General features: G+C 37.2%; 2 protein-coding genes across 11 annotated transcripts in view; one reads left to right on the plus strand and one right to left on the minus strand.

The window, feature by feature from the left end:
* The window catches only part of CDH18 (cadherin 18), a 1344136-nt gene that overhangs the window by 781602 nt on the left and 536898 nt on the right, over positions 1 to 25636 (plus strand). The window lies entirely within an intron of this gene.
* The window catches only part of GRB10 (growth factor receptor bound protein 10), a 146822-nt gene continuing 124767 nt past the window's right edge, over positions 3582 to 25636 (minus strand). Inside the window, exons 7-18 of one of the 5 annotated variants that reach the window (XR_001525455.1) lie at positions 21924 to 22039; positions 19858 to 19932; positions 16651 to 16788; positions 16011 to 16121; positions 14678 to 14776; positions 13104 to 13181; positions 12319 to 12435; positions 11378 to 11444; positions 10312 to 10399; positions 7516 to 7609; positions 6490 to 6720; positions 3582 to 5453 (exon numbers count right to left, since the gene is read on the minus strand). Coding sequence is in view for 3 of the 5 variants with exons in the window: in XM_015653131.1 (XP_015508617.1) it covers positions 6574 to 6720; positions 7516 to 7609; positions 10312 to 10399; positions 11378 to 11444; positions 12319 to 12435; positions 13104 to 13181; positions 14678 to 14776; positions 16011 to 16121; positions 16651 to 16788; positions 19858 to 19932; positions 21924 to 22039 (1130 nt within the window). In the remaining 2 variants the exon portion in view is untranslated. Of the gene's footprint in view, positions 6721 to 7515; positions 7610 to 10311; positions 10400 to 11321; positions 11445 to 12318; positions 12436 to 13103; positions 13182 to 14677; positions 14777 to 16010; positions 16122 to 16650; positions 16789 to 19857; positions 19933 to 21923; positions 22040 to 25636 lie in introns of those variants that run through there. The other 4 variants (XR_001525453.1, XM_015653131.1, XM_015653118.1 and 1 more) reach the window with 4 other exon arrangements.

The following is a 25636-nucleotide window of genomic DNA, read 5'->3' on the forward strand; positions in this document are numbered from 1 at the left end:
CCATGTGAACTTTTGCCACATGCTATATTTTGTGGTAGTCAATGCAAGAGATTGTATTAGGAGTTTATGGAGAAATACTTCTGGTTTTCCTGCACTGGTCCTCTGCATACTTCAGGTGACTTACATATAAAAAAAAATCTCATCATCAAGTGTTTTGTTTCTGCTCAGTTGCCTATGTCTATCTATAAATCTATTATACTAGCTCACTGAACTGTTTTATTATATATTAGATTGTTCCTCTGACCCTCATGTTTCGTCTTCCATTTCCACTGCATCCTAAGTCTCTTTTTCTGCTGTCATTGAAGGTCCTGCTCTCTTACACTTTTAGGGAGAGAGGATGCAATCCCTTCTCAGGTACATGTGCTTCTCTGAAGCACTCTGTTTTCTAGACCAGGTCAAATGCTTGTTCCAGCAATTGATTTTAAGTATTGTGAAGCAAACTTTGTAAGGTTTCAATGACTTTCACCCTTGTTTAGCCAGCTGTTTTCACAAACCTTATTGTCTAGTGAAAAAAAAAAAAAACGAGTATTCTATCCACCAATTCTATAATTACCAATTTACATTCTTTCATAATTAGATGTGTTGTGGGGTTACTTTTCAGGAAGCTGCAATCCTCACAACTTGCCTCGTTTCTGTATTTGCTTTTGATTCTGAGAGTGCTACAGCAGCCTGAAAAGTAGGGGTTTTAAGTCATACAGAGCACATTATTATCATGCACAAATTCAATAGCAAAGTGTTATGGAGGGAATCAAATAATGAAAAGGTCTAAATAATTAAATTATTTAAAAATAGTATGTGCCTAGGATTCTTTGTGGAGCAATGATATTGTACAAATTCAGGACTGTGCTTAGCCATTTGCTTTAACCATCATTGTTCTTGTTGAAACCATACAACCATACTCTCACCTTCCTTTTCTTCTAACAGCAGTTGGTCAAGCTTTTTTGGAGAATGGGCAGGTTGTAGAGAACACCAATTCTACTCCTATTTCTCTCCTTGGTAATGCAAGATTCCAGTCCTAACACCTCTGGAGAATGTGTTTCAAAGGGCAAATACAATGGGAGTCTCCATGTAGAAGTGTCTTCACAAGTTTAAGGGACGAGGAGGGGAAGCTGACTCTTAGGGAGTGGTGAGCAGCACTCAGGGCATCACAGCACTGTCTTCACTGTGTTCTTAGTCACACCCAAACCACCCTTTGGAAAACAGTGCCCAAGAGTAATTTACTCACTTCCACTTCCCTCCCTGTCTCTCTTCTAAGGTCTAAGGAGTTATACCTCTGAGCACAGCCAAGCTGAGCTTCAGGGCTAATAAACCAGGCTGTATTTTTGCTCTGGGCCAGCAGCTGTTTGTAATTGCACCTTCCTATTCCCCAACTGTGGCACCAGAATCTTGCAGCCAAGGGATGAAAAACACCTGATTACAGAAAAGAGTAACAAACCTGGGCAACTAACAAGTGTTGTAAGGCTGTTAATCACAGCTTAGTGTCTTGTATGAACCTGTGTTTCTTTCTAAAACATCTGCTGGTATCTGTGCAAAATGAGGAGCAATTAGACCAGAATTGTCTTTGGGCTAAAGGTTTGCAATGTGTGTTACACTAATTAATTTTCAAGTCTCAGATGTGCCTAATCACAGTATCTAATGAAAATCATGCAGGTCTTGGATATAGTTGTGATTGTTGGATTTTCAAATACTAATTAAATCGTGCTTCAGGTTAAGGAAGACTTAAGATTTATGATGCAGAAGCAACCCAAATGAAGGCAGCATGGATATTTCAGAGAAAGGTATCTTTTTTCTCCATCTGCTGACATTGTTACTGAAGATGTCAGAAAAACAATGTATGAGACACAAAGCAGTCTACAGACTGGACATTGACAAATGAGATTAAAGCATTACTAAATTAGCAATAACAAAGACCAAAACTCATCTAAAGTTCAACTTGAAGGGAATGGCTCATCTGGTGATGTTTTACTCATCTGGTTTTGCAGGTATAGGCTGAAGCAACAATTTAGTGTTAAAGTAATCCTAATTTAAGGGTTCTTTGTATCATGATGAAAGTCCTGCAGCCACATGCTGTAAAATGTGAGTCTGATAGGAATTTACTTATAGGCCCAAATGCATTTAAGCTGTTTTTCCCGTTGAACTTCATGCTAGAATGTTTTATGTGGGATCAGTTGCCTGATCACGTCTGTTGTTCTGCAACTAATGTAAAAGAAGCACAAACCTATCAGGCAAGTAATTAAAATCTGTACCACAAACCCGCTTCTGGTGCAGACTAATTTTGTACTGATGATGTTCTGATAGCCCAACTACCCACTGCTAATGCCAAGGGCCAGATTTCACAGGTATCATTTTGCATCTCCCACAGAGGTGGGCATTTTGGACAAACATGCTGACATCACTACCTTGCCATGGAGCTTACTGAGATCTTCTTACCATGTTGTTTTTTTTTAATGCCATCTTCTTGTCTCTTCCAAATGCAGTATATACAATAAAACAAGGTGGGGTTTTGGTGTTGATTTTTACTGTTTTTTGTTTTTACAGGTTTGTGTAGAATTATTGTCTGTGACTTTTAATGATTATAGTGAGAGTCAGTTTCAATGTTAGTATGTCTCCTCTAGCCAAGCAGGAAACAGGCATCCTAAAACATTTTCTTTAAGCAAGCAGTCCCCTTTGTTAACTTCATGAAAATAGTAAGTTACTACATGCAGGATAGTGAATTCTAGGCACTTTAACATGCATGCCCAGATAGAAAAAACTTGAGAAATATTAAAATCCAAAGGAAGTATTCTGCCTCTATGTGCTGATGAATTAATTTCATCATGCTAACATATTAATTAACTCATCCTGTAGTGCAATATGGAGATGTCACATGGAGACATAGCATGCAGAAGCCAGAGTAGAGTGTAACAGAGTTTGGAAGTGGAATGCATTTGATGGCTTCTATGGATTAACAATTTGGAAACAGGAAAGGATTGTGTAAAAAAAAAAATAAAGTGAAATATTACCAACCTTCTATTTTTCTATCTGCCAGAAGAACCACCCATCCCTCCACCCCACTTCTCCACCCTCTTGGATTTTTTAAATAAAGATGTATTTTGTGCAGATGGTGCTTTTCCACCCAAATACAAGGATTAAAGGGATAAATAACTGCTTTCTGGAAGTATCATTGCAAAGTTTTCTGATCCAACAGCTATCAGGCCAATAAAGTGTTTTATGCAGAATGTGCATTTTCAATGAGTTATAAATTTATGACCAGAAAGTTGGTCAGAGTATGTTATTCTGATATGATTCTAGCAGCCTTCCCACATGAATACTGTAAATATCATACTGTAAATATCACAGCAGAATATCCCCAGTATTTTTTGTCAAACAAAAGGAGTGAACAAGTTCTTTTCTAAATAAAATGCAGTTTATCCTAACAGGAATCTTTAAGATAGAACAACCAGAACAAAGGTGTATTGGGGATTGTGTTTTCCTCTTCACCCTTCTTAAAGCTATTTAATATGACCTACCCAATTAACCTGAATTAAGGCAGGAGATACACAGTATACTGATATATCCAAAGGATGACATTCATTCCAATGTAAAATGAATAGCATTGTATTAACGTTTATTTCTAATTACAAGAAACAGAATATCAGTCCCTTATTTGTACAAAAATACCTGAAAGATTACAATTAGGTTCACAAGCCAAAAAGCTATTTACAGTATGAAGCAAAGCATATTGAATAAAGGTTTTGTCTCTTAAGTTAATACCTTTTGCATTCCCTGAAACTTTAAACTTTATTCCATTTTACAGTCACTAAATCTTGCATTGTGACAATATAATTTATGATAAGCAAGTCTTGCCACTGGAAAGGTGCATTGATTGGTCAAACTGTCAGGTATTTAGTGCAGAAAAGATAAGACAAAACATCTAAACTGAGGCACGTGTTTCTTCAAGATTAATTAACAAATAAAAAGTTTTTTGTACTTTAACACCTATCGTAACATAACTTAACTAGTTACCTCATTACCAAAATGGTTTGGCATTTTCCTTCTAAACATATTCAAGATTGCTACATGAAATATTTATTTAGAAAATAAAATCACAGGCAAAAAGATAAAAATTCAACAGGCTCCAAAACAACCCTGAGCATCCCCTTTACATTCATGTCATTTAAATACAAAAATAAGAGTCAAATGTCCTTCAGTCCTTGGTATTCTGAGCTGGCAGCCAGCTGAATCTGTTGGAAAACTAAGGTGGCATTGACTGTTTTCCAGCAGAAAGAAGACAAAGCAGTGATCTGCTTAAGTAAGATTGTTGCCACTTTGAAGGTGGTCACTTTCTCAAAACAGCTCACTTTAGCTGGGAAGAGTACAAAATACTAAGTCAACCATCTACATACAAAAATCATGGTTCATAGTCAAACTTTTATTCTCAATTTAAATAAGATGCAAAGTTGTTGGTTTTTTTTATAAATATGAAACACTGCAAATACTATCCACCTACTGGGAAAAATGCATGGTTGTCACTAAGCTATGTAAACAGAAAAACTTAAAACTACAGCATAAATGGTCTTATTAAACTGGTAATGTAGTCAATACAAGTATCTTTTTTCTCCTAATAGGGGCCAAATAGAAGCATGCAAAGTGAAGTCAGACTTAAGTTAGCTTAATTTCAAGGTTTTAAAATACATTGTCAAAAAAGCAGGAACACTCATTTCACTATGTACAATTAAAAAAAGCAAAACAAAACTAAACAAAAAAGGCTTCTACTAAAAATCAAGTTTCTTCATTTTTAGTATCTAGACATTAAATGGAAAAAAATACTAAATGTGTTCTGTAAACTAAAATACAGTGTTTCTATACCATTGACATAGTTTAAGCTGATATGGACGACTCAGGCAGGTTATGGTTTGTCTTAAGCTATTCTTAACACTACATGAAGACTAGTAGGATTGGTTTTCCTTTTTTACCCTTTCAGATGGCTAGGATTTCAAACTCAGTGGCAAATATTAAGGATTAACTAGCCTGTGTAAATAATTTACCATTTTACAAATGCTCTGTTCTGCACTACACTCTGCAAGTTCCCAGGGTGGAATACTTCTCACTGTGGCTAACAGCACCAAGCACTGAGAAGTTACTTCAGTTCAGACAGCTGCTGAAGGAATGGTTGGTTGCAACTGCAGGATCAAGGTGGGACTTGTCTGACTTTAATACTGATTTATCATCAGAAAGAGTTATTGTGTAAACATGAAATAATTCATTTAAACATTAACAATAAAGTAGTTCTGATGATAAACCAGCACCAGAGCAACATACATGCTTGTCTGCCACAGGTACCGGTGTGCAGTAGCACACATGACACAGGGATCACCAGTTACCTCAATTGATGGTATTTCCAGCAGCTACTTCACAATCAAATCTGTTTCTATTCCCAGCATGTTCCTTTCACCATGTAAACTTTCATGGCCCTACAAAAAGCAGAAGGGGTTCAGTTCTTCTTATGCCCTATCCCCAGGAGAGCATTGTGTCACTGTAGCTTTACTGTATCGAAAGATCTCTTTGAAACAGTCTGAAAATTTAAGGAGCTATAAAGCTAAAAACACTGTTTTAAATTTCTTTTGTCATAATAAGACTACCTGCAGAAGAATCTTCTCACAAAAAATGGTGGTTTCAAATGCAAGTGTAGTCATTCAGTCCTATTCTATTTAGTAACAGTAAGTTTCCTCAGGAAAACAGTCAAAAGGCTGTAAAAAACAAACCACCACTCCAATAATAAAAATTTGTGCATAGAATCTAATACAGTCTCTGCATGACTGGATGCCACTAATACGCCATCAACATACTACAGCCATAATGCTACAAGTCAACAGTTTTAAGAGTACGTATATTGGTGGTATGTTCTTTTAGAATTGTATCCTCATTGCTTCTTCAAAGACATCTGCAGATTACTGAACCTCAGGTCTCCAGAGAAGTACTGAGACATATGTGCGCGTGCACACACACACACACACATACACACACACACACACACACACACACACTTCTTGATTTTCTTCTAGATCCTTTTAGGCTGAAGCATTCCATACATTTTAGGGTGCGGATTAATACCCAACTCCTGCATGAATTTTAAAAGCCACATCAGCTCCTAATATAGGCTGCATACAATATCCGAAACAAAGTAGGAGTGCAAAAAAAGTGATCAATACAAAAAGTAAACACACTAGTCTTAATTGTCAAGATTATTCCAGGGCAAGAGTTCTTTTCAGAGATTTCTCTTCACACTTGTTCCTGTTAAGTGGTCCAGCCAAGATAGTTTCCAGTTTTGTTTCAGATTTACTCATTGTTTTACAGACCCTCCCCCCATTTTTGGGATGCTGGGACACTCAGCAGCAATCACTCTTAGGTGTTAGACAAACCAGCAATCTTGGTCTGTTGGCACCTGTCGAATCCATCCCTTTCAGAGTCCCAAGGTGCATAATATTTTTTTTTTTTTAACCAACTTACAAATCTGCTAATTCCCCAGTGTCAACGTTCTCTTACAATTACTCTTCTATCAAATCCAGTCTTCAGTGAGGGTCAGATTTGAGGTCATAAGGCCACTCGGATGCAGTGGTGTTTGAGTTTGCAGGGCAAGACTCCTTTGTTTAGTTGATAGAATTCAACAAGCTGGATTAAATCACTGAATTTGGTGTTCCCATCATCCAGACTGAAAAATACCTGTCCATCATCTTCACACTAGGAAAACAAAACATCCTTTTTAAGTTAGGCTGCACAGAAGAACTTAGAGAGTACTACCAGTGTGTGGCATAAATAAATGATGGGCACTCAGTTGGCACTTGGTTGTCCAAACAACCCAGTGCCTGTAGTTCTTTACAAAACCATGCACAGCGCTAGAGAAAACATACCTTAATCCAACTTGTAACATTTTGCTTATGAAAGTGAAAACTTGTGGACAGAGTAATTCATAGTTGTACAGACAACACTGACATTCATTAGATAAAACAAAAACACCTCAAAAAGATTTCTTAGCTGTTTGTAAAATTGTCAGAAACAACAGGAGAAGGTTTGGAAAAAAGATCTATATAATCTTAATTTTTTCATGCTTTTTTGGATCAAGATAAAAATCAAACTGTTTTCCAGCATTTCAGTGTAACGTTATTTGAAGCTCAGCATTATTGGATAACCTCCAGAATTTTTAAGAAAAAATTTTTAAAAAAATTTATTCTATGTTTGCTTAAATGAAAAAGGAGACAACAACCACTGTTGTTGCCGACAGTCACAGAGAACAAATTCTGTGCATTTCACACTCTGGCATAATGTAGTGACTTACACTAGTTTTCCAGCAGTGTTAGTCAACAATTTTAATCAGACAGTTGACAATTCTAAAGAGTATCTGCTTATATACTTTCTAATGGAAAAATCCTTGTTAGTTATATCAGTAATTAATAAGAGGTCTCCTCAGATGTTGGCAAAAGCTTCATGGTTTAGAATTTTGAGTTTTGTTATCAGTATCAAAAATAATCTACTTACCGGCAAGATTTGAAAATGCTTTATTTTTTGATGATGGCATAATGTAAGTACAAACGCCTTTGGATTGCTTTGGCTGTCCCGGAGAAGAAATAACCTAGGAGAAAACATTTTTAAGAACAAATTGAATACCCCTATCTGTTTGTTCTTAAATAAGAAGACTACTACATAATTTTGGGCCACTGCCAAACTCATTAGTTGCATTAAGAGGTGATCCTGTAACTGGAAATTTGCTTTCCATTATTATACCATGCCTATGCAACATTGACAGATGAAGAAACAGGAAGTAACAAGAAGTACAAGATATATGATGGTAGTTCTTCCCCTAAAAATGTACCTATGAGTCTTTTTTTAAGGTTCCCTCTAACTCAGCTCTCCATTAATGATATATACTCTCATGAAGAAAATGTTACCATTTAATTGAGAGAAAATCTGAATTTCTGTTGATGGGAAAGTAATATATGGGAATCTGTTCCCACTCTACAATATCTTGCATCAGTTCACAGAAATCCAGTGTCAGCAAAATTATCCGTAGGCTAAATGACTGCAATTGCACAGAAACAGCTCAATATTTTCTTAAAATTATTTACCAGTTAAATAGCTTCCACATTATCAAGATGGGGAAAACACACACTGATTTTTCCTCTACAACAGTCAGTATTTTTCCCTCAGCATTAGTGGAAAAAAAATGTACATTAGGCATACAGCTACCAACATCACACACTATGCCGTTGTCACTTTTAAGTTAACCCACAAAATTGAAGTCCTACACCAAATGGACTTTATTTAACATCCATACTGGGAAGAGAAGAAAAAAAGCTAGATAAGAAACCCTGTGTTTCCTCCCCTTGACATTTATAACTTAAGGAAGCAGATCCTCTCCATGCCACGTAAAAAACAAGAATATACCTTTGGCACAAGGATTATAGCACTAATCACTAGTGGATTTATGAGATGGCTGAGCACAGGACTTGGGCAGGCCTCTTTACTGCTGACCACTAAGCCAGGAACACACTTTTCCAAGGTGCAGTTGCAAGAACTGCTTGTAGTCTTAAGAACCCAAAAGAATTTACTGCAGCTCCTCAGAACTGGTTGAGAAATGTCAGTACCACCAAAATGCACCATCGGAACCAGAGTCAGTTTAGTAGTCAGGGACAGGCATGTTTTGCCACTCTCAAAAACCATGCACGGTATTTGAACATTCCATTGTAATCCTAGGAAGACCAGATGTGTGGAAAAGAGGCGAAAGCCTTTACAAATTAGGATCCATGTGAGGGAGAAAGACCTTACCTGCCCTGTGATTACTGCTGCTCATGCAGGTATCTCTCAATTATTTTTCATCTAGCTGTTTCAGATAATGCATGGTATTGTAAGCTGGTGGCATAAAACAAAGGTCTGCACAACTGATGCTGCAACTGTTTACTCAACCTCTGGCAAGCAACCAGCTTCCACACAAACAATGACTACCAAAAGAGATGCATCCTCAACAAGACCATCCAGAGATATCCAAGACAGCAGCATCAGCGGCTTGTATACAGTGTTGAGCCTCTTCCATGAACCAACAGAAGACTCTTAACTTTCTATCGTCTTTGTTCAAGAACACACAAAGCAGGTAAACATAGGCAAGTTTTCCACCCTGAAAATCATGAGCAAATAGATCTCAGAGCACATAGATAACACAGTTCTTTCATCACTGCTGGTGGATCTTACTATGGCCAAACTAACCAGTTTTCATACTCCACAGTGGGTAAGCTGATTAGGCACAAATTTAACACAGCATCAAACACATGAACACATTTATGAAGACCTCAAGAAGGATGGGTCACCAGATTCCTAAGGCAACAAGACAAAATGAGCCCAGGATTATAACATGAGAAAACTAGAAACTCAGAACGTCGGCAGGGTTCCTTTGCTTTTTCAGCTTCTTTTCTGCTAGACCTGCTTAGCTTTCTGTTGGACCCCTATCCAGCCTTAGCCTAGACAAAACACCCCAAAAATAAGCAAATACTGCTTGATAAATATATATATATGCATGACCAATTTCTACTTCCCTAATGTAGTTTCATCTTCAGAAAAATAAATGTTGCTTCTGAATAAGAAAATGCTGAAGACAGGTTTGAACTTCACTTTCTCCTGTAAAGCCAACATTGATGTTTCTACCTTAACCCTGAGAGCAATGAAGACAGTGAACCAAAGGCAACCATGCCTTTCCCATCTTACAAATCAACAATGCTGAATGCAGTTCAAGCAACTTCCCTTCAATAAACATAACTCCATATAAATAAGGAAAACAGAGATGCTCAGAAGATACTTAAATCTCAACCACAGACATTTTAGAGAGGGCTAAAACAGGTACTTCTGTTTCTTTGCTCTAGAACAGAAGTAGTGAGCAAGCACCATTAGCTGCTCTGATTCATGCAGAAGAGCATGGATGGCTCATCATAAATTTGTTGGCAAGTGGTTAGATACAGCTTTGCCTGAAAAAATATGTCTTCAATGGAGATTACAAGAATTAACTATTTTCAAATCCTAACACAGTCTAAAACTTGACTGCCTCTGTCAGAAAGACAGACACTTAAGTGTATTCCTAAAATTATACTTTTCAAATTAAAAGTTAGGATCCACCCATACAAACACACACTCTGACTTTTTAGAATCCAGGCAGGTTATAAGGGGACTACTTGACAGTCAGGTTACTCAGAAGTGCTCACAAACCTGTAAACCATTGCAGCAAACATTGTGCTCTTGTCTATAAAGCTTACTGTCAGATCATAAACACTGAGCAACAAGAATACCTACCCATCTACAAGCCCTTGTTGCTTAATAATCCTGTGAGATTCTTCTCTAGAGATTCTGCCATGAAACCAGTGCTGTGTCCTGTGAATAACTGGAGGAGAGAGGAAAAAGAGGGAGAGGATGGTTAAAAACAGTTACACACGCAATCATTTTTTCCACATGCTAATTATTCAAACATTTTAAAAGTGGGTATAGTTCTCTTACAGAATATAAAGTATCTTCTATCAACCTATATAAGAAAGAATCAGTATCAAAAAATGCATCTACTTAATATACCAAGCATTATCTACATATATTTTCTGATTTGCAGATATACAGTTAGGTAAGCAAGAGAAGTCTCTTATAATACTGCCTTCTCATAGCTTCTCAAACATACTGGTACCAACAATACTTACAACTCAATGTATAAACTAATGAGTTAGAAACAAGTCCCTCTAAATCTCAAATAAAGAAATGCACTTTAGATGGTGCTTTCAAGAGTCAAGTTAGTCCCCAATAATTTTATTTTTATTGCTTTGTTTTTCAAATGGTATTTTAAAATTCTGTTAACAGAATAGCAAGAGAAAATAGTTGCATTTCCTCAAAGAAGTTTAGGATATTAATATGTAATTTCCTGTTGTTTAAATAAATTTAAAGTCTCAAAGAAATGTTGAGGATTTGCATATTGTACGTTTTTCAGTTATTATGGAACAAATTCTGTTTTGAAAACTTTTATTTCTAATCTTTAAAGATTAAAAGATCGCTCATTGAATTTCCTTGTCCAAAATGGCAAATTAACTGCTGGATTCTTTTAAATGGAAACATTCATAGAGTGTCTATTTTTACAGAATACAAGTTTCAAAATATTAGTCCTAAAGAAAAGCTAGAGTGGGCCATCAAAGGAAAACAAGTTCCTTCTACAGTGTCAATATGGGTAGGAATGTTAATGACATAGAAGCTACTGATAAGGATTGCAACTTGACATCAAGGCATTCGTACTACATGGTTGCACTCTGTGTCTGTATGAAATGTACCTTTTCTTTATCCACAGAGGCCTCTGATACTATGGTGACAAACCATCAGAATTTACCTGTACTCAGTGTGGAGGGATGGAGTGGACTTTGGCTACCCAAGATGTTCATTCTTGTGCTACGTTTCTATAGAGAGAATGAATTACCGTTAAATCCACACTAAGACCTCAGGAGAAGAGAATTAGTGCACATGCAATATAGATTTAATTTACAGGAAACTGGGGGCTGGGCGGATTTAATGCAAGGATGAGAAAAAGAAATGCAACTTTGAAGGGGGCTAATCTACAAGCAGCAGCTCATTTCAGTTGGCTTAAAACACAAGCCAGATGTTAATGATGAAAGCTCAGTATCTTAAAAAAAAAAAAAAGAAAAAAAAAAGACAGAAAAAAAAAAAGAAAATACTTATATGTTTCTGCTCAGGCAAAACACCGGACACTCAGTAAATCAAGCAGTATTTCCCTCCCATACTTAAAGCACCAGCTAATGCTTCAGTAATGACTCCTTTTCCCTAAAAGACGAGCATGTGGGAAAACTTGTACTGCAGCTGTCTGTCCACAAGACACTATAAACAAGTTACATCAGTTTTCATTGCAAGAGGTCCTGCCTCTTGTATATTCTGCAATTAAACTTACTGGGAGCAAGCCATTAGTCAGAGCCCCAGCCTCTTCCATGTGGGGAAGCATTTAATTTGACATATTCCTCCTCAGAGACTGGTTTTGCAAACTGGCAGTAAAGTTCTGGTGGGTCTGCTTTCCCCCTCAACTTTCCTCTGGACACTAGGGGGACAGAGAAGCAGTGGTAGAAGGTTGTTGTGAATGTGACAGTTTTGCTAAAGATGGATATTGACTTTCAGATCTGCATGCTTGCAGCGTGATTGCTTCAGGTCGGAGCTAAGCTATACTGTGACCAGCACTGCACTAAAATCATAGCACACTCTGTGTTTTGGCTCTCAATAGACACTTACTGATTGCAAAAATAGAAAAGAAGAGAAGATAGCTACCCTCCAAGCATGTCCTTCTTCCAAGGCAGCACTCTGGGCTTCAGCAGGATTTTCAATAACTCTTCCTATTTGCCCCGAAAAATCCATTGCTACTAGTGAGTTTTCAGATACACTTCTCTGAAAAGGAATTTTCACTTGTTTCAAAAAACAGGGAAAGGAAAAACCAGCTTGATAGTTTCATTTCAAACTGTTTTGGTTTCAGAAGACTGTCCAAAGTCCTCCTTCAACACCACAGAAAATACATCTTATTTTTTTTCCCCCTTTCAAAAGTTTCACAGACACAAAAATAGATGGCTTTTCTTTTTTGACCACAGGGGAGGGAGAAGATTCAAAGGCTCAGAATAAAATCTATTTGCTCAAGTTGCCCACTTGCGCTATTACTATATTCCAGTCATTTTCAGGGCCAGTTGGGATGCAAATATAGGCTCTTCTCTTTTAGGTAGTTAACAGTCAGCTCTTGGCCCAACATATTTTAGGAAAGCTATGTGTCAGTTTTGCCAGACCTAAGCTGGCTTCTGCAGAGACAGCCAGATGTCTCTGAGCCGTACATCTCAAAGAGTGTGACGTAGCCAAGATTCTTCAATCATGTGGATCATGTAAGCCTAAGATAATGGAGAACCAACCATAGAAACTGTACTCATGCAAAACATGAACTTTACATCAATTTGCTACACAATGCTGAATTTACATTTCTTAGCAAAAAAATTTCCACTTTTAAAATGCAAAAGCAAATCTATGTATCATTTCCAACATCATACATCAGTGAGGTAAAGTTCATCACTTACTACTGGAGTGGAAAAGTGTGGAAGCATGGCTTTTCGCTGCTGGGGAATTCTATAATTCTGATACAGTAGCATTCCATACTGCCAACAGAAACACAAGAACATTATTATTCAAATGTATGCCCAAGGAAACAAATTGTAGTGATTTCATAATACCACTTACACTGAGGCAAGTGACCCCAGTTTCTTATTTTCCTTATCAGAAGCTCTCCCAAAGCCATTTGCATTGAGTAATAGTGATTGCCAGGTGGCAATCAAAGAGTATGCACAAAAAGTTTTATTAAAAAAATAAATTTTTTCCACTCTCAGCTACCACCATGTTTTCCTTGTAGAACACAAGCTTTCAGTTGAGATCAGAACACACATATTAATTCCCTTCTTTTTACCTTCTAGAACTTAAAAAAATTCTACACAAAACATTCAAACTCAGTTTTCATAATGATAAAAAATAAGAACCTTTCTAATTCACTAGTTCTTTCAATACATTTCACTATCAGTTGGTACTTTTCTCATTATTAAAAAATTAAGGTGATTGAATTCCAATCAAGCCCTTGGTTGAACATGATGAATTTTAGCAACACTAGTAGTTAGGATGGTAGGTAAAAACCTCCTCAGTGCCTTCCCTAGGAGCAAAGTGCTGAAGTAGAGCAACATTGCTTACTGAATGTTCTAACTGAAACAGTTTATACAATTTCCAAACAAGGTAATATAGGACTATGGAAAGCTAAATGAGATAGTGAATAAAAAGGAGGATTATGGCCTTGGGGCAAAGCCTTAATTTTCACTGACTGTACACCTTTAATCATGTTTTGGTGTGTCTTAAAAACAAAGTCTTTTTTTTTTTTTTTTTTCTGTACATAGGACATAGAAAGGTAGAGAGAAAAACACAGCTGTTTTCAAAGCAGCACATTCAGAAAAAGACTTAGAACAAAACCAGAATTTATGCACATTTTCCTATGAAGATCAGGAAGTTCTCTCCTTCAAAGGGGACAAAATAGTCCATTTCTCCTCAGTTCCCTCCATCCCGATTTTGTTTCAAAAGGCAGTGAAGCCTCCTGTCATATTACCAAGAAATGTCATTGCGTGCTCTCAGATATGAGTAACTTTCACTCAGTCATAGGGTTACTAATTTTTGTTACTTCTTCTAAAAGAACCTTCAGAAAAATGGAAAAAAAAATTGCTGAAGACATTCCATTCTGGTAAAGAGAACCACTTACCATTACAAAAATATTTTCTTTAGTTTTATGATAATTTAGCTTTATGATAACTTGAAATTTTAATTGAATTTTCTTTAGCTTTATGATAACTTGAAAATATCTCATTAAGCAGGTTTTTTAATTCATTCACATATCTCAAATTTTGATCCAAAATGGTGCTTGTTTCATATGTGGAAGGAATAGATCTCAGTCCCATGCTTAAATTCTTAGGTGGGACAGGCCTGCTTGGCATTTTGCTCTTATCCATATTGTTTTGGAGCAAATGACATTTAAGAACATATAGGTAATTTCTCATGAACAAAATAACAAATGCCACTTAACTCTAGGTTTAGCTTTGTAAAAGCAAAAAAGATTAGCTACCTTGAGGAGTCGAAAGGCAGTCATCCAGCACATCCTGCTTTGTTCGTCTTCAGCACACAACAACCGCAGTTCCTTAGTTTCATTTCTCACTCTGTTTGGCTTTAAAGTATTAGAGGGAAGTCAGATACTACTTTTCATTAGAAAACCAAAATCACTGTAAACTTAGAATCACTGTAAGCAAGGTAAAGGCAGGTACAGTATTAGTCTAAAGAAATAGCCAGAAAAATCTCCCACCACACTGAATTTAAAGCTCTGGAGATGCTGAGCATGCTTTGAAGAAAATCACTTTCTTAGCTGGGTCCAACAAAATCAAATGTTGGTGCCTCCTGACTTTCAGAAGCTGGTGTCATTGATCCTTGTAGGCTCCCTCCAACTCAGGGTATTCTATGATTCTATGGCTTGAAATAACCTGCAGTCCTAGCAGTTTATAGGAACAAGACACTCAGCCCATCTAGAACCAGACCCAGGCACTTAGTTCTGTTGGTTTTGCTAGTTGAAGTGTTTGTGGGGTGGTTTTTTTTTGTTTGTTTTTGTTTTGTTTGGTTTTTTTTTTTCAAATCTGGGAGAAGTTTTATAAACCCCCATTTTGAAATGAAGGACGAAAGTTTCCATAACTGAGGGTAACTGAAAGTTTTGTTCCATCCGTTCAGGATCTGTCCTGCAGCCAGGCTCTTTGAAGCAAGCCCTTGTTGTCTAGCTCTGGAGCGGCTGCTAGGTAGGAGACTACTTCACTACTGTCATAAAACCATCTCCCAGCTTTATTTTCTTCTCAGAAAATTACACTTTTCAAACCTTTGAAATAATTTCCAAATGGATCTATCAGCACAACAGTTTAAAAAAATCTTCAAAGGTAACTGGTTATTCTTATATTCATTTTTCCAAGACAGTCTTCCTCTTTAAATAAAGGCAAACCTCTGGTGCACAATAATGGTAAAATTGCACCCAATCAGAGTTTCACCCTTTGCTGCTATATAGTTTTGGTGCTTGCTGCCCACAGAAAATTTTCTATTTGATTAGAGAACTTGGAAAAAGCTTTCATCTGTGAGGTGAACCAAGGCCACCTCACAAGCACACCATGCTTCAGCCCTGAGCTGCTCTTGCACAAAAATTTCCCAAACCAAAGGAGCACCAGATAAAGTGTTAAAAGTGTTACATAAAATGATGACAAGATTCACAGGACATGCCTGCCAAATGAAAGATGTTAAAGATCAAGTCCTTGTGACAGAAAAGGCTTGCAGAATTTTACACAGAAATCCTATTTAGCTGGGGGTTGGGGTGACTCTGAGCTATCAACACTGTCTGGGATTTGGAAGAACTCAGTGAGAAGATTTACCTTTATACAAAATCCATACTCTGCAGGGGCATTGTACAACTTCTTGCCAGCTATCAACGAGAAGATATTGCTGTCTTCCAGGTCAGCCAACAATTGCAAATGTCTTGGCTCCTGGGGAAATAACATGATTTAGCAGAGGTAAGTGAAAGGTTTTGGAAAATGTTGTGCAAGCTCTGCAGTCTCTCAAGCCCAGCCTCCAACAGAGGGCAGTGCTCAAACACTGCTCCTCTCCTATGCAGCCTCAAGTGGCTATGGCACACACCCCTTAAATACCAGGCTACTAGCAGAAAATGCTTGGTACAGGAAGCTCACAAAATACTTATGCAAACCCCTCACATTAAAAATGATCTGGCCTATTACATTGGTCCAGAGAAATCTGAAGGTTAGCACAACTTCAGTGACCATAATGATATTGCTTGGCTGGTTTGTTTTTATTTTGTATAATGAAACTGTACAGCTGTGTTCAGGCATTGAGAGCTCAGGGCTCGACTGTCATTTGATCATGCCTTACTTATCTTTTTCTATGGCACACAAAAAGGGAACACCGTGTGAAGATTTTAAAAACCAGCAAAAAATACCCATTGTAAAAGCAGAAAATACTTTCACATGCTAGTACTGTGCAACTTATTTTCAATCTTACCTTTGAAGTTCCTTTTGTAGAACAATAAAGTCCTGATCTCCTCAAACACATAAACAGTTTCTTCCATGATTTCCTACCCAGATCTTTCACATGCAAGAAACCTTGAATTTCAGGGCAGCTACTGGAGTTTAAAAAGTTCTGTTGGAGAGGAAAATGTAGATGAACATTGTATCCTATGGATGAATTATAAAACTGTCATTGTATTTGCAGAATGGAGAAGAAAATGGCAAACCACTTTGCTGACTGCAGGTGCAGCTTCACACTACGCTTAAACTGACCTAGATGTTTAATCTGATTTATGATCAAAACATATATTCCTGTTCCTCCATTGCGTCTACCTGGCAATCTCCTCCAGCACCTGACATCCTCCTATTCTCTGCATCAAGACTTAAATCTCAAAAAAAGCTATTGCTTCTCTGTATCCCCATTTGTTTTGCACCTTGCCTGAAGAGAAAGTAAGCTTATCAATTCTTAAAATAGTATCATGTCACAGCAATTTTGGCAAATTGTCTAACTTGGAAACATTGGCCAAAATCTCCACCTTTATCCTAGAGTTTTTGAAAGGGAAGAGGCTATTTCAGGATTTAAAGTTATCCCAAGACAAGAGGTATACCAGACAACAGAGTATTTAACTGAAAATGAAATGTAAAGCAATAAAGTAAGTGCCAGCAATTGTACCAGGATTGAGAAGCATTTAAGTTCTTGACAAAAGGAACCACATACAAAATAATTTGATTTGTGATATATCACAGGAAGGAAGAATTAATTATGGTAGGAGAACTGATGGATTGTTCCCTTATTACAACAGGACAGGTTTTTAAATGACAGAGGGCTTGATCGAAAGTTAAATGCCAAATTAATAAATACAACAAGTATGAAGAAAAATGCATAAACTTGGTTGGCCTAGATGTCTCTGCAATTCTTCAAAGCAGTGTTTAGATGTGGACAATGTCCACAGGAAACAAAACCAAAAACAGTGCCCTGTTTCAAGAGTTCTTGTTTACATGAAACCCTAATTTTTTTCTCCAGTTCTCCTCCTCATCTCATCTAATAGAATGTGAAAGAACAATCAATTTTCTTGCTATATGTACTATGAATCCACTTCTCAGCTGTGAAAGGGGAAGACCAAAAGGAGAATAGATTCTTTCTGTCAATTCAGTTAAAACAAAAGTAAACCAAGGTGCCAAGGTTTTTTGCATGTCTGAGCCAGGTTGAGACTAGGGAAAACAGATCCCACTGGTTTTAATGCTATTGTCATGATTAAAAATACTAGCTATTAATGTAGTACATAATATCATGAGATGATATTTAATATTCTTTCCTATTATGTGTGTAATTAAAACCAGTGAAAGTGCTCAGTGTATGAGGTGGCCTCAGATGCAACATGTTTAATAGCTACTAGGCTGCAGGAGGCTTACCTTCAGTAAATTACAACGGCCATTGAAATTCTGAAAAAAGGTTTTGTTTTTTATAAAAAATAAGTACTTAATAAAAATTTTAATGAAAATAGGTTTTTTATGGATAAACAATGAACTAGAGGGAACATGCTCACCCTTTTTCCCACCACCCTCTTGTGTTGTTAACCCCCATGACTTCTGCTTCTCCAGGACTGTACCTTTCTGATCCTTCCCCAAAGCAAACTCATATCTCATGAGGCTGTATGGTTTTCCTTTTGCTACCACTTGAGTTACCCTAAAAACTTTTCCATCTTTAAGAACATCTTGCTCTTTTGGGGAGTCTTACTGCTTGTATTAAATTAAGCAAATTCAATTCTCCACTTAAACCACAGGAAGAAGGGTCCAAGGTGTGAAGACCTCTGTTCCTACCAGCCTGTGGCAATGCCAGTCCACACCAGTTTTGGTTTCTGATTACAACCTCACTGCACATGACTTTCATTTAAAATTCCAGAAATTGGCTTGATTTATTTTGTTTGCTTATTTCCCAGCTGTAAGTGGATGCTAATGTTTAAAATTCTTCTCAGTGAATCTGGAACCAGAATTTAATTGACTTTGGTATGGTTATGAGATAAAATGTGTGCACTGGATGAGAAGTTAGTGGAAACTTGTCTTCAAACAGAGAGTCAGTGCGTATTTGCAAACATGCAAAATGACAGAAATCAAGCTAAAATCATTTACTTGTAGTTTATATTCTTCATATATTTGCACTTTTGATTTATAATTTGCCTGTTATTCATGACACTGTCTTCCAGGCATCATGGTCGTAATGTTCTTAGTACAGCACTTCTTTAACAAACTGTGTTTTAATCTGGCTCTGGAGTTGAATGTTCACAGGTTGAGAAAACAAGTGAAGTTAAAAGGATTTAGACTATGGGACATAGATTGGAGTGCTAAAATTGAGAGATTTAAGTGAATCAGTTACTGTTCAGAGAGGTAGCCCACCCTCCAGCACCATCCTTGAAGAACAACCAACTATGCTACCACCAAAGCTCCTTTATGAGCAAGCAAGAAACTGTAGAGTGACACAAAACTTCAGCGTAAATGCAGCACACATGCTACCACCACACAGATTGCACAACTCTACCAACACATACATATAAGGAACACACCCCTGCAATTTAACCTGGGGAGCTTTAAATGGGATTACTTTGTAAATACTACTTTGTACATATTTCTACTTGCACTTACTTCTTAGGGCATTATTTTTCTATACAAAAGAGCAGCTAGTTGGCTGCATGGGGAAGTCAGTCCTTATTGTTAATTTTTGCCAGGAACAAATACAGGACACAAAAAGTAAAAGGAAAACTTCTTATCATCTCAAACTCATCTTCTAATATCCACTTCCATTTTTTCACTTTCTGTGTACTACACTGTGCTATGATGTGGAATACAGAAGAGTACTTCTGTCCTGCCTTTTAGAAAAGGTATATTTGCTTTTCTAGAAATATAACTGCTAAGACTGTTTGCAAGTAACATTAGGTGGCTAAACCAGATACCCACAGAGTATGTTATTAATGGAACAAATATGTATGACCGTAGCTATGAATACTCTGTGTTTACAATTTACACTTCAATGTCACTAGGTAAGATCTTTGTCAGGTATTTTCAACATTAGCTCCATATGCTAATTCACTATACTGGTCTTTCTCTGACTGACTATTATCTAGATGTTTTAATTCTCTTCCTTTCTTTCAACCCCTCCCCCTCCAGCTCCAAAACTTCCTTTATCCATACAGATAATTTACAGTACCTGCAAAAGTTGTGACTGTGGGATACTGCCATTTGTTTGCTGGCACCAGGCAACCATTTGTTCTGGAAAGAAATTCTAGGCGCAAAAAGAAGACAATTGGAAGTCTCATTATATTTAAACACTTACAGAAAACTAATGACATTTTCTTCTAGTCATTAATTTTTTGGAACTATTAAATCAATTTGGAGATCCCCTGACACAGAAAGTAATACTAGGGCTTTTCAAGTGCAGTTCTTCCCTTCCTTCTGCTCACCAGATGCCCATGCAGACAGATTGTGAGTTTTTAAAATATCTGATATGCAGCATTTCCTAAGTGCATTTTCTTCTCACTTCTTCTGCTGAGGACTTTTGGGGATCTCTAACAGCCTCTACTTTCTTGGGAAGGAAAGGATGAATGGTCCTGCAAGCTGAGTATGCAGTGACTCCTTGCTTATTGCACAAATGACGTGACTTCAGATTTATTCCTCCAATTCCCCTTTTATCTGCTATGTTTTAAAATTTCTTTGTAATTTGGTACACTGAATTTACTATACACAGCAATGACATGAAATCATTCTTGAAGTTTTTTAACATTATTTGAAGCATGGAGACATACAGAAATGCCTGGAATAAAGCAATGACTGATTATAGCAAGATGAATCACAACAAAAACATTTCCAGTTTAGAATATTTGTCACTCTTCAGGCAATATAAATTTCAGTCTTTAGGGCATAAAGAGAAGGGCTGAAGAGGAATCACCCTTCTGCCAGGTAAGCTGCACAATGAGTTATGAAAGCTAGCATTTACCAGCATCTCTTGAGTAGAAACTGCCATATGGCAACAGCTAATGCAACGGATAGGGAGCCTTCACATTCTTACACCACAAGAATGATTTATTCTGGGATTGCAGGAGCCTGGGACTGAATGCCAAGCATTCTGGGTTTTACTCCCATGTTCTGTTATTAATTAAAATATACCACATGAAACTAATGCACTGGCTCCTATGATACTAAAACTTCTGTACAACACTCAGATGTTCATAGCTTATCAGATGGTGAGATCAACAGAAGTGAAGAACTAGGAACACTCCGTGTACAGAAATGTTTCACAGAGTAAGTCAAGGCACAGACTCTGAAATAAGTACCAGCAGATGACAAATGTACATGCAAGCACACATGTGAGGATGCAGCAACTGTGCACTTGTATCTATGAGGAAAGTTACTAATTTATCACCCCCAGTTACTTCAGCAATGAGTTTAAATATGACCTTGTGTATCTTTTTTTCTTCTCGCACCACAGATGCCTGACAGACCCAAAATCTGTTCTTATCTAACCACCTCTGGATTACCCTTTCTCAGGTATCTCGAGGGTCCCACCAGCTGACATTGGTTCATGCCAACAGTCTGCTCCAACATTGTGAAAAAATCATCCTCAGATAAGCAGTTACACAGTAACCAACTTAAAATTACAAGGTTCAAAGGATCTAACAAATCCAAGAATTTGGTACAGCTATGGCATACACTACTTTTCAAGCATGGGTATACCAAGGACATAGAGAGGGCAATCTACCGTGATCACTAAAGAAGGCAGATCACATTAGTAAAGCACAGCCTAAGGTGAAAAAATGTTAAGTGATAATAAACTGAGAATTCCTTGGATAGAGTAAGTGCTTTAGGGACTAGCCATATGCGTTTGGTGTTTTATTAATTATTACGGTCAGAAATGAAAAGGTTTGGATACTGCTTGTTATGGGATGAATTTGCTTTGAATCAAGTAACTTTGATAATAATGAGTAAATTGCACTTCTGATTGTTTTTCTTAAACTAATGAAGATTTCCTTGTCTTGGTCACTCTGACATAACTACACTTTGAAACAAGTACATTTGGTAACTTGAAAACACTTGAGATTTTTAGGCTGGGAGGAAAGTACAAGGAATTTAAACATTGGTTAAAATTTCTTTGGAAAGAATTCTGTTAGTTGGTTGACTGTTTTGTTTTAATAACAAATGTTTAAGACATAACAGTGCCCAGCAATGTTATTGCAATCCACCCCTCTGTGGTGTAAACAGCTAAGTAATGAGACTCACCATGGGATTTTTGAAAAATTCGTATTTTGCGTAATTCTTCCTGAACAAAAATTTACTTTCACTTCCCATTGTGGATTCAACTTGAACTATGAGCTCATGATCTTCCAAGCACCTCTCTGTGGAAAAAGAACATGATGTTAACACACAGCCAACCAGCAGGAGTGAGACCAACTAAGAACAGAAGTTAAAACAACACAGTGTAATTCCATTACCTTTTAAGAAATTAGCAAAACACATTCTAGCTTTCAAACCATAATGCCAATACTTTACTTTGTAATGTATTACAAAGTTTAACATTATATGGCAGTGTTCTTAAAGGAATTCCTATATCAGGGCTTTATAAGCACAGACTTTTGAGAAAGGAATAGATTTTTTGTGTGTGTGCACTTACAATAGTACAGACAAACCTCTTTTGGCACTAGTTTTTTGCTCTCAAACTGGACAGGTTTAAGGGGTAAAAAAGTTACAGAAAGGCCACTGTTAGGTCTTGAACTATCACAGAAATACAGTGTTGTATTTGATCATACTCTATAAAACCAGTTCATTTCAAGGTGAACTTCAGGCCTTTATTGTAAATGCTAGACAATGGGGTTTATTATGAAAGAGGTCACAGGATCTACTTTACAGGAATACTGACAGAGACAAATGTTTTGTACACATGACAGGGCAATTTTCTGCTCTAGATTTGGTTACAAGGTAACTCCCCAGAACCACCACTTCTCTGGTCAAAAGAATGGCACATCAAAGCATGTACAGATAGCTTAACAAACCCAATTCACTGAAAGCAGTAACTCGAAAGAAGGCAATTGGCTAAGTGTGCACTACTTAATGAACTCATTATCTTGACAAGTGTTCAGAACTTTCTGAGAAGATATTTAGGTATTTTACAAAAGTTTTAACTAGTCAGTGCTTTCATGCCTTATACAAAATTTAAAAATTAGGTCAAACAAAACATAACTTTTGCAAAGCTTTAAGCAAAATGCCTGTGACTTGGTGACCAAAGAAGCTTCCCCACTTTTGTGTTCCTTCAATCCTTGTATTCCTACAGTATGGTATGCCAGGGTGCGACCCAAGTTTTTTTGGTGTTTTCAGGATAGAAAGCAAGCAGTCATTGGCATCTCAAAAAGAGCAAACTCTGGAATATCAGTTGAATTATTCAACTCAGCAGATTATGTGGCATTCTTCAACTGAAAATTTAACCTATGACTAAATGATCCCATCATCTTTTTCACCTGCACTTATGCTGTCAGTCATCACCAGCTCATGGATGACTTCAGCATTTACTGTGCATTTGTAATGTCTAGCCTTGCTACAGATTGTGTTTTCAAAGGGGTTAACATTGAGAACCCTCCATAGTGGTTGCTCTCAAACAAAGAGCTATTTCTTAGTGCATAAGGCATAACACCATTTTGAAGGGGTAGTTCTTTGACTAATGTGCACAACAATACTGCTACTGGGTGGCTGTTAATAAAGGACATTTGGTGCCACCTCAACATCCATCACCTAAACCTACACATTTCTAGGGGCTTTGCAGATGAAGTGTCAGGTATTGCTAATGTGGTTCTATTATCACAGATTTTAAGTAATAAATGAAGTCAATTCTCCTTTACATTGTGATGAAGACTGTGGGCCTATGAGGGTGAAGAGTCTATTTCTTAAACTATGTTTCTTCCAAAAAACATTGAATTACATTGGTATGAAGCTTCATCACAGTATGAACCCCCAAAAGACCACGTCCTGTTACAGTCTTGTTCTACCACCACCCAAAATTGTGGTCTTCACTTTTCTAACACTTTAAAAACTGCTTGTCAGGCACAAACTGTTTATTCTGTTCTGAGGAAATGAAATATAGATGAACATTTGTCAACTGGTTTTGTATTTCAATGTTTAATTTCTGTAAATATACTTAGTGCCTGATTCTTAGATGCTTTAGACAACCAACTTAGATATATTCTATTACTACATCAAGACCCTTTTGAGATTCTGTGGTGATAGTCCTGCTGATTTAATGTTTATATTTTCATTTTGATGGTCAAAGCCATCTTGGAGAAAAGGTGCAGCATTTCATAGCACGTGCATGTAAAAAAAGGAAGATAGTCCTGGTCAGTTTGCTATTACTTCATAGAAGTTGAACACTTGGCAAGTGCTTGGTAATTCATACTCAGTTGGTACAAATGGGATAAACTTGACACACGAGCAACTCAGCCTCAGCCCTGCTTTGAGCTTCCTGCTACAAAACTAGAAACACAGATGTCAGCCTGTTAAGTTCAGTTCAATAGATCAGTCTGTCTTCAAGTGGCAATGCTGTTGAAGTGACCAGAAATGTGTCCTTTCAGTTTATCGGATAGGCCCCACTTAGTCTCCTCTACACGCTTTCTGGAACAGACTTTCCCCCACCCCACCCAAGTTAACCTGCACAATTATCAGAACTACTACTGATCTGTAGCAGTGATACAAGGTGGGAAAAGGAGCTGGATTCCATCAAGAACAGCCACAGCCATAGCCCAAAATTCCCAATCAGAGAATCACTACAAATGACAGGTGGACCCCTATATGAAATAGCCTGCCCTGATTTTGCATTTAAGCAAGTGCTGTGTTCAACTGTTCCACTTTTAATTCACTCATATTAAGGAAAATCAATGCACATTAACAAAAAAATCTAGGTACAAAACTGCAGCAATGCTTTCTTCTAACCTTCACATATTTCTGAGCCCTACTACATTCTTTCCTGCTTCAATTGTATTTAGTAAGGGGTACAGTCAATTCTGGAACTGGAAAAATGAAGTCTGTAGGTAGGGAGGAATTCTTTCAGTGTCCAGACACATGCAGTCATGTGAATGTCTTAATCATTATTATTTTTGCTAATGTCCAATACATAGATCTCTCTCCCTGTCCTAAACTGATGATAGTTAAGCATGGAATAGAACATAGGGAGAACACCACATTTTATAAACAGGTTAGGTATACTTATAGTAGCAAATAAAATAATGGGACAAATTCAAATTTCATAGACTGCTTAAGTACTGATTACAACGTGCTTTAGATATTAGTGATATGGTGCAGAAGGAATCACTTTCATATGTCAAAACAAGAAAATCTGCTGAAAAATTGTCACACCACTACCTCCAGTGAGAACACAAATATTTTGTGCAGTCAAATAGCTGTTTAAAGTTATGTGCAAGCACACATTTTATTTGGAATATACTTGGCTGTGTGTGTGAAGTGAACAGTGAGGTGAGGGTTCCTTACAAAGCGGGACCTCGAAGACCAATGCAATGATAAATATGCAGCTGGCTTCAAAAATTTGATCTTGTCCTCAGTCTGTCCAATAGTTAAACAATGAATTGGTTCTGCAAACCAAGCTCTTTTGGAAAGTACTATTAGGCAAAATATGGGGAGGAAAAAAAAGATAGTCAGCTAAATGAAGGAACTGCTCTCTTTAGGTGAGCTTCAGGACTATGACCTAGAGAATTAAGTCAGCAAGGATGTGTTGTGTAAGAAATAATATCTTCTAGAAACACAGAATTCTGACTGTTTTTTAACCATATTTCTTTTCACACTCAGTATTTATTCACCATTGTTTCATACTTATACTAGCAATCTTATATCTAGAGGAAAAAATATGGACCATCAGATGGCTGATGATAACTTCATCCAGGTTGCAGACAGATTACTACCCTTGATCTGACAGTCTCTGAAATACAGGAAAGCAT

This window comes from Parus major, chromosome 2 (assembly GCF_001522545.3).
Source record: "Parus major isolate Abel chromosome 2, Parus_major1.1, whole genome shotgun sequence".
NCBI lineage: Eukaryota > Metazoa > Chordata > Aves > Passeriformes > Paridae > Parus > Parus major.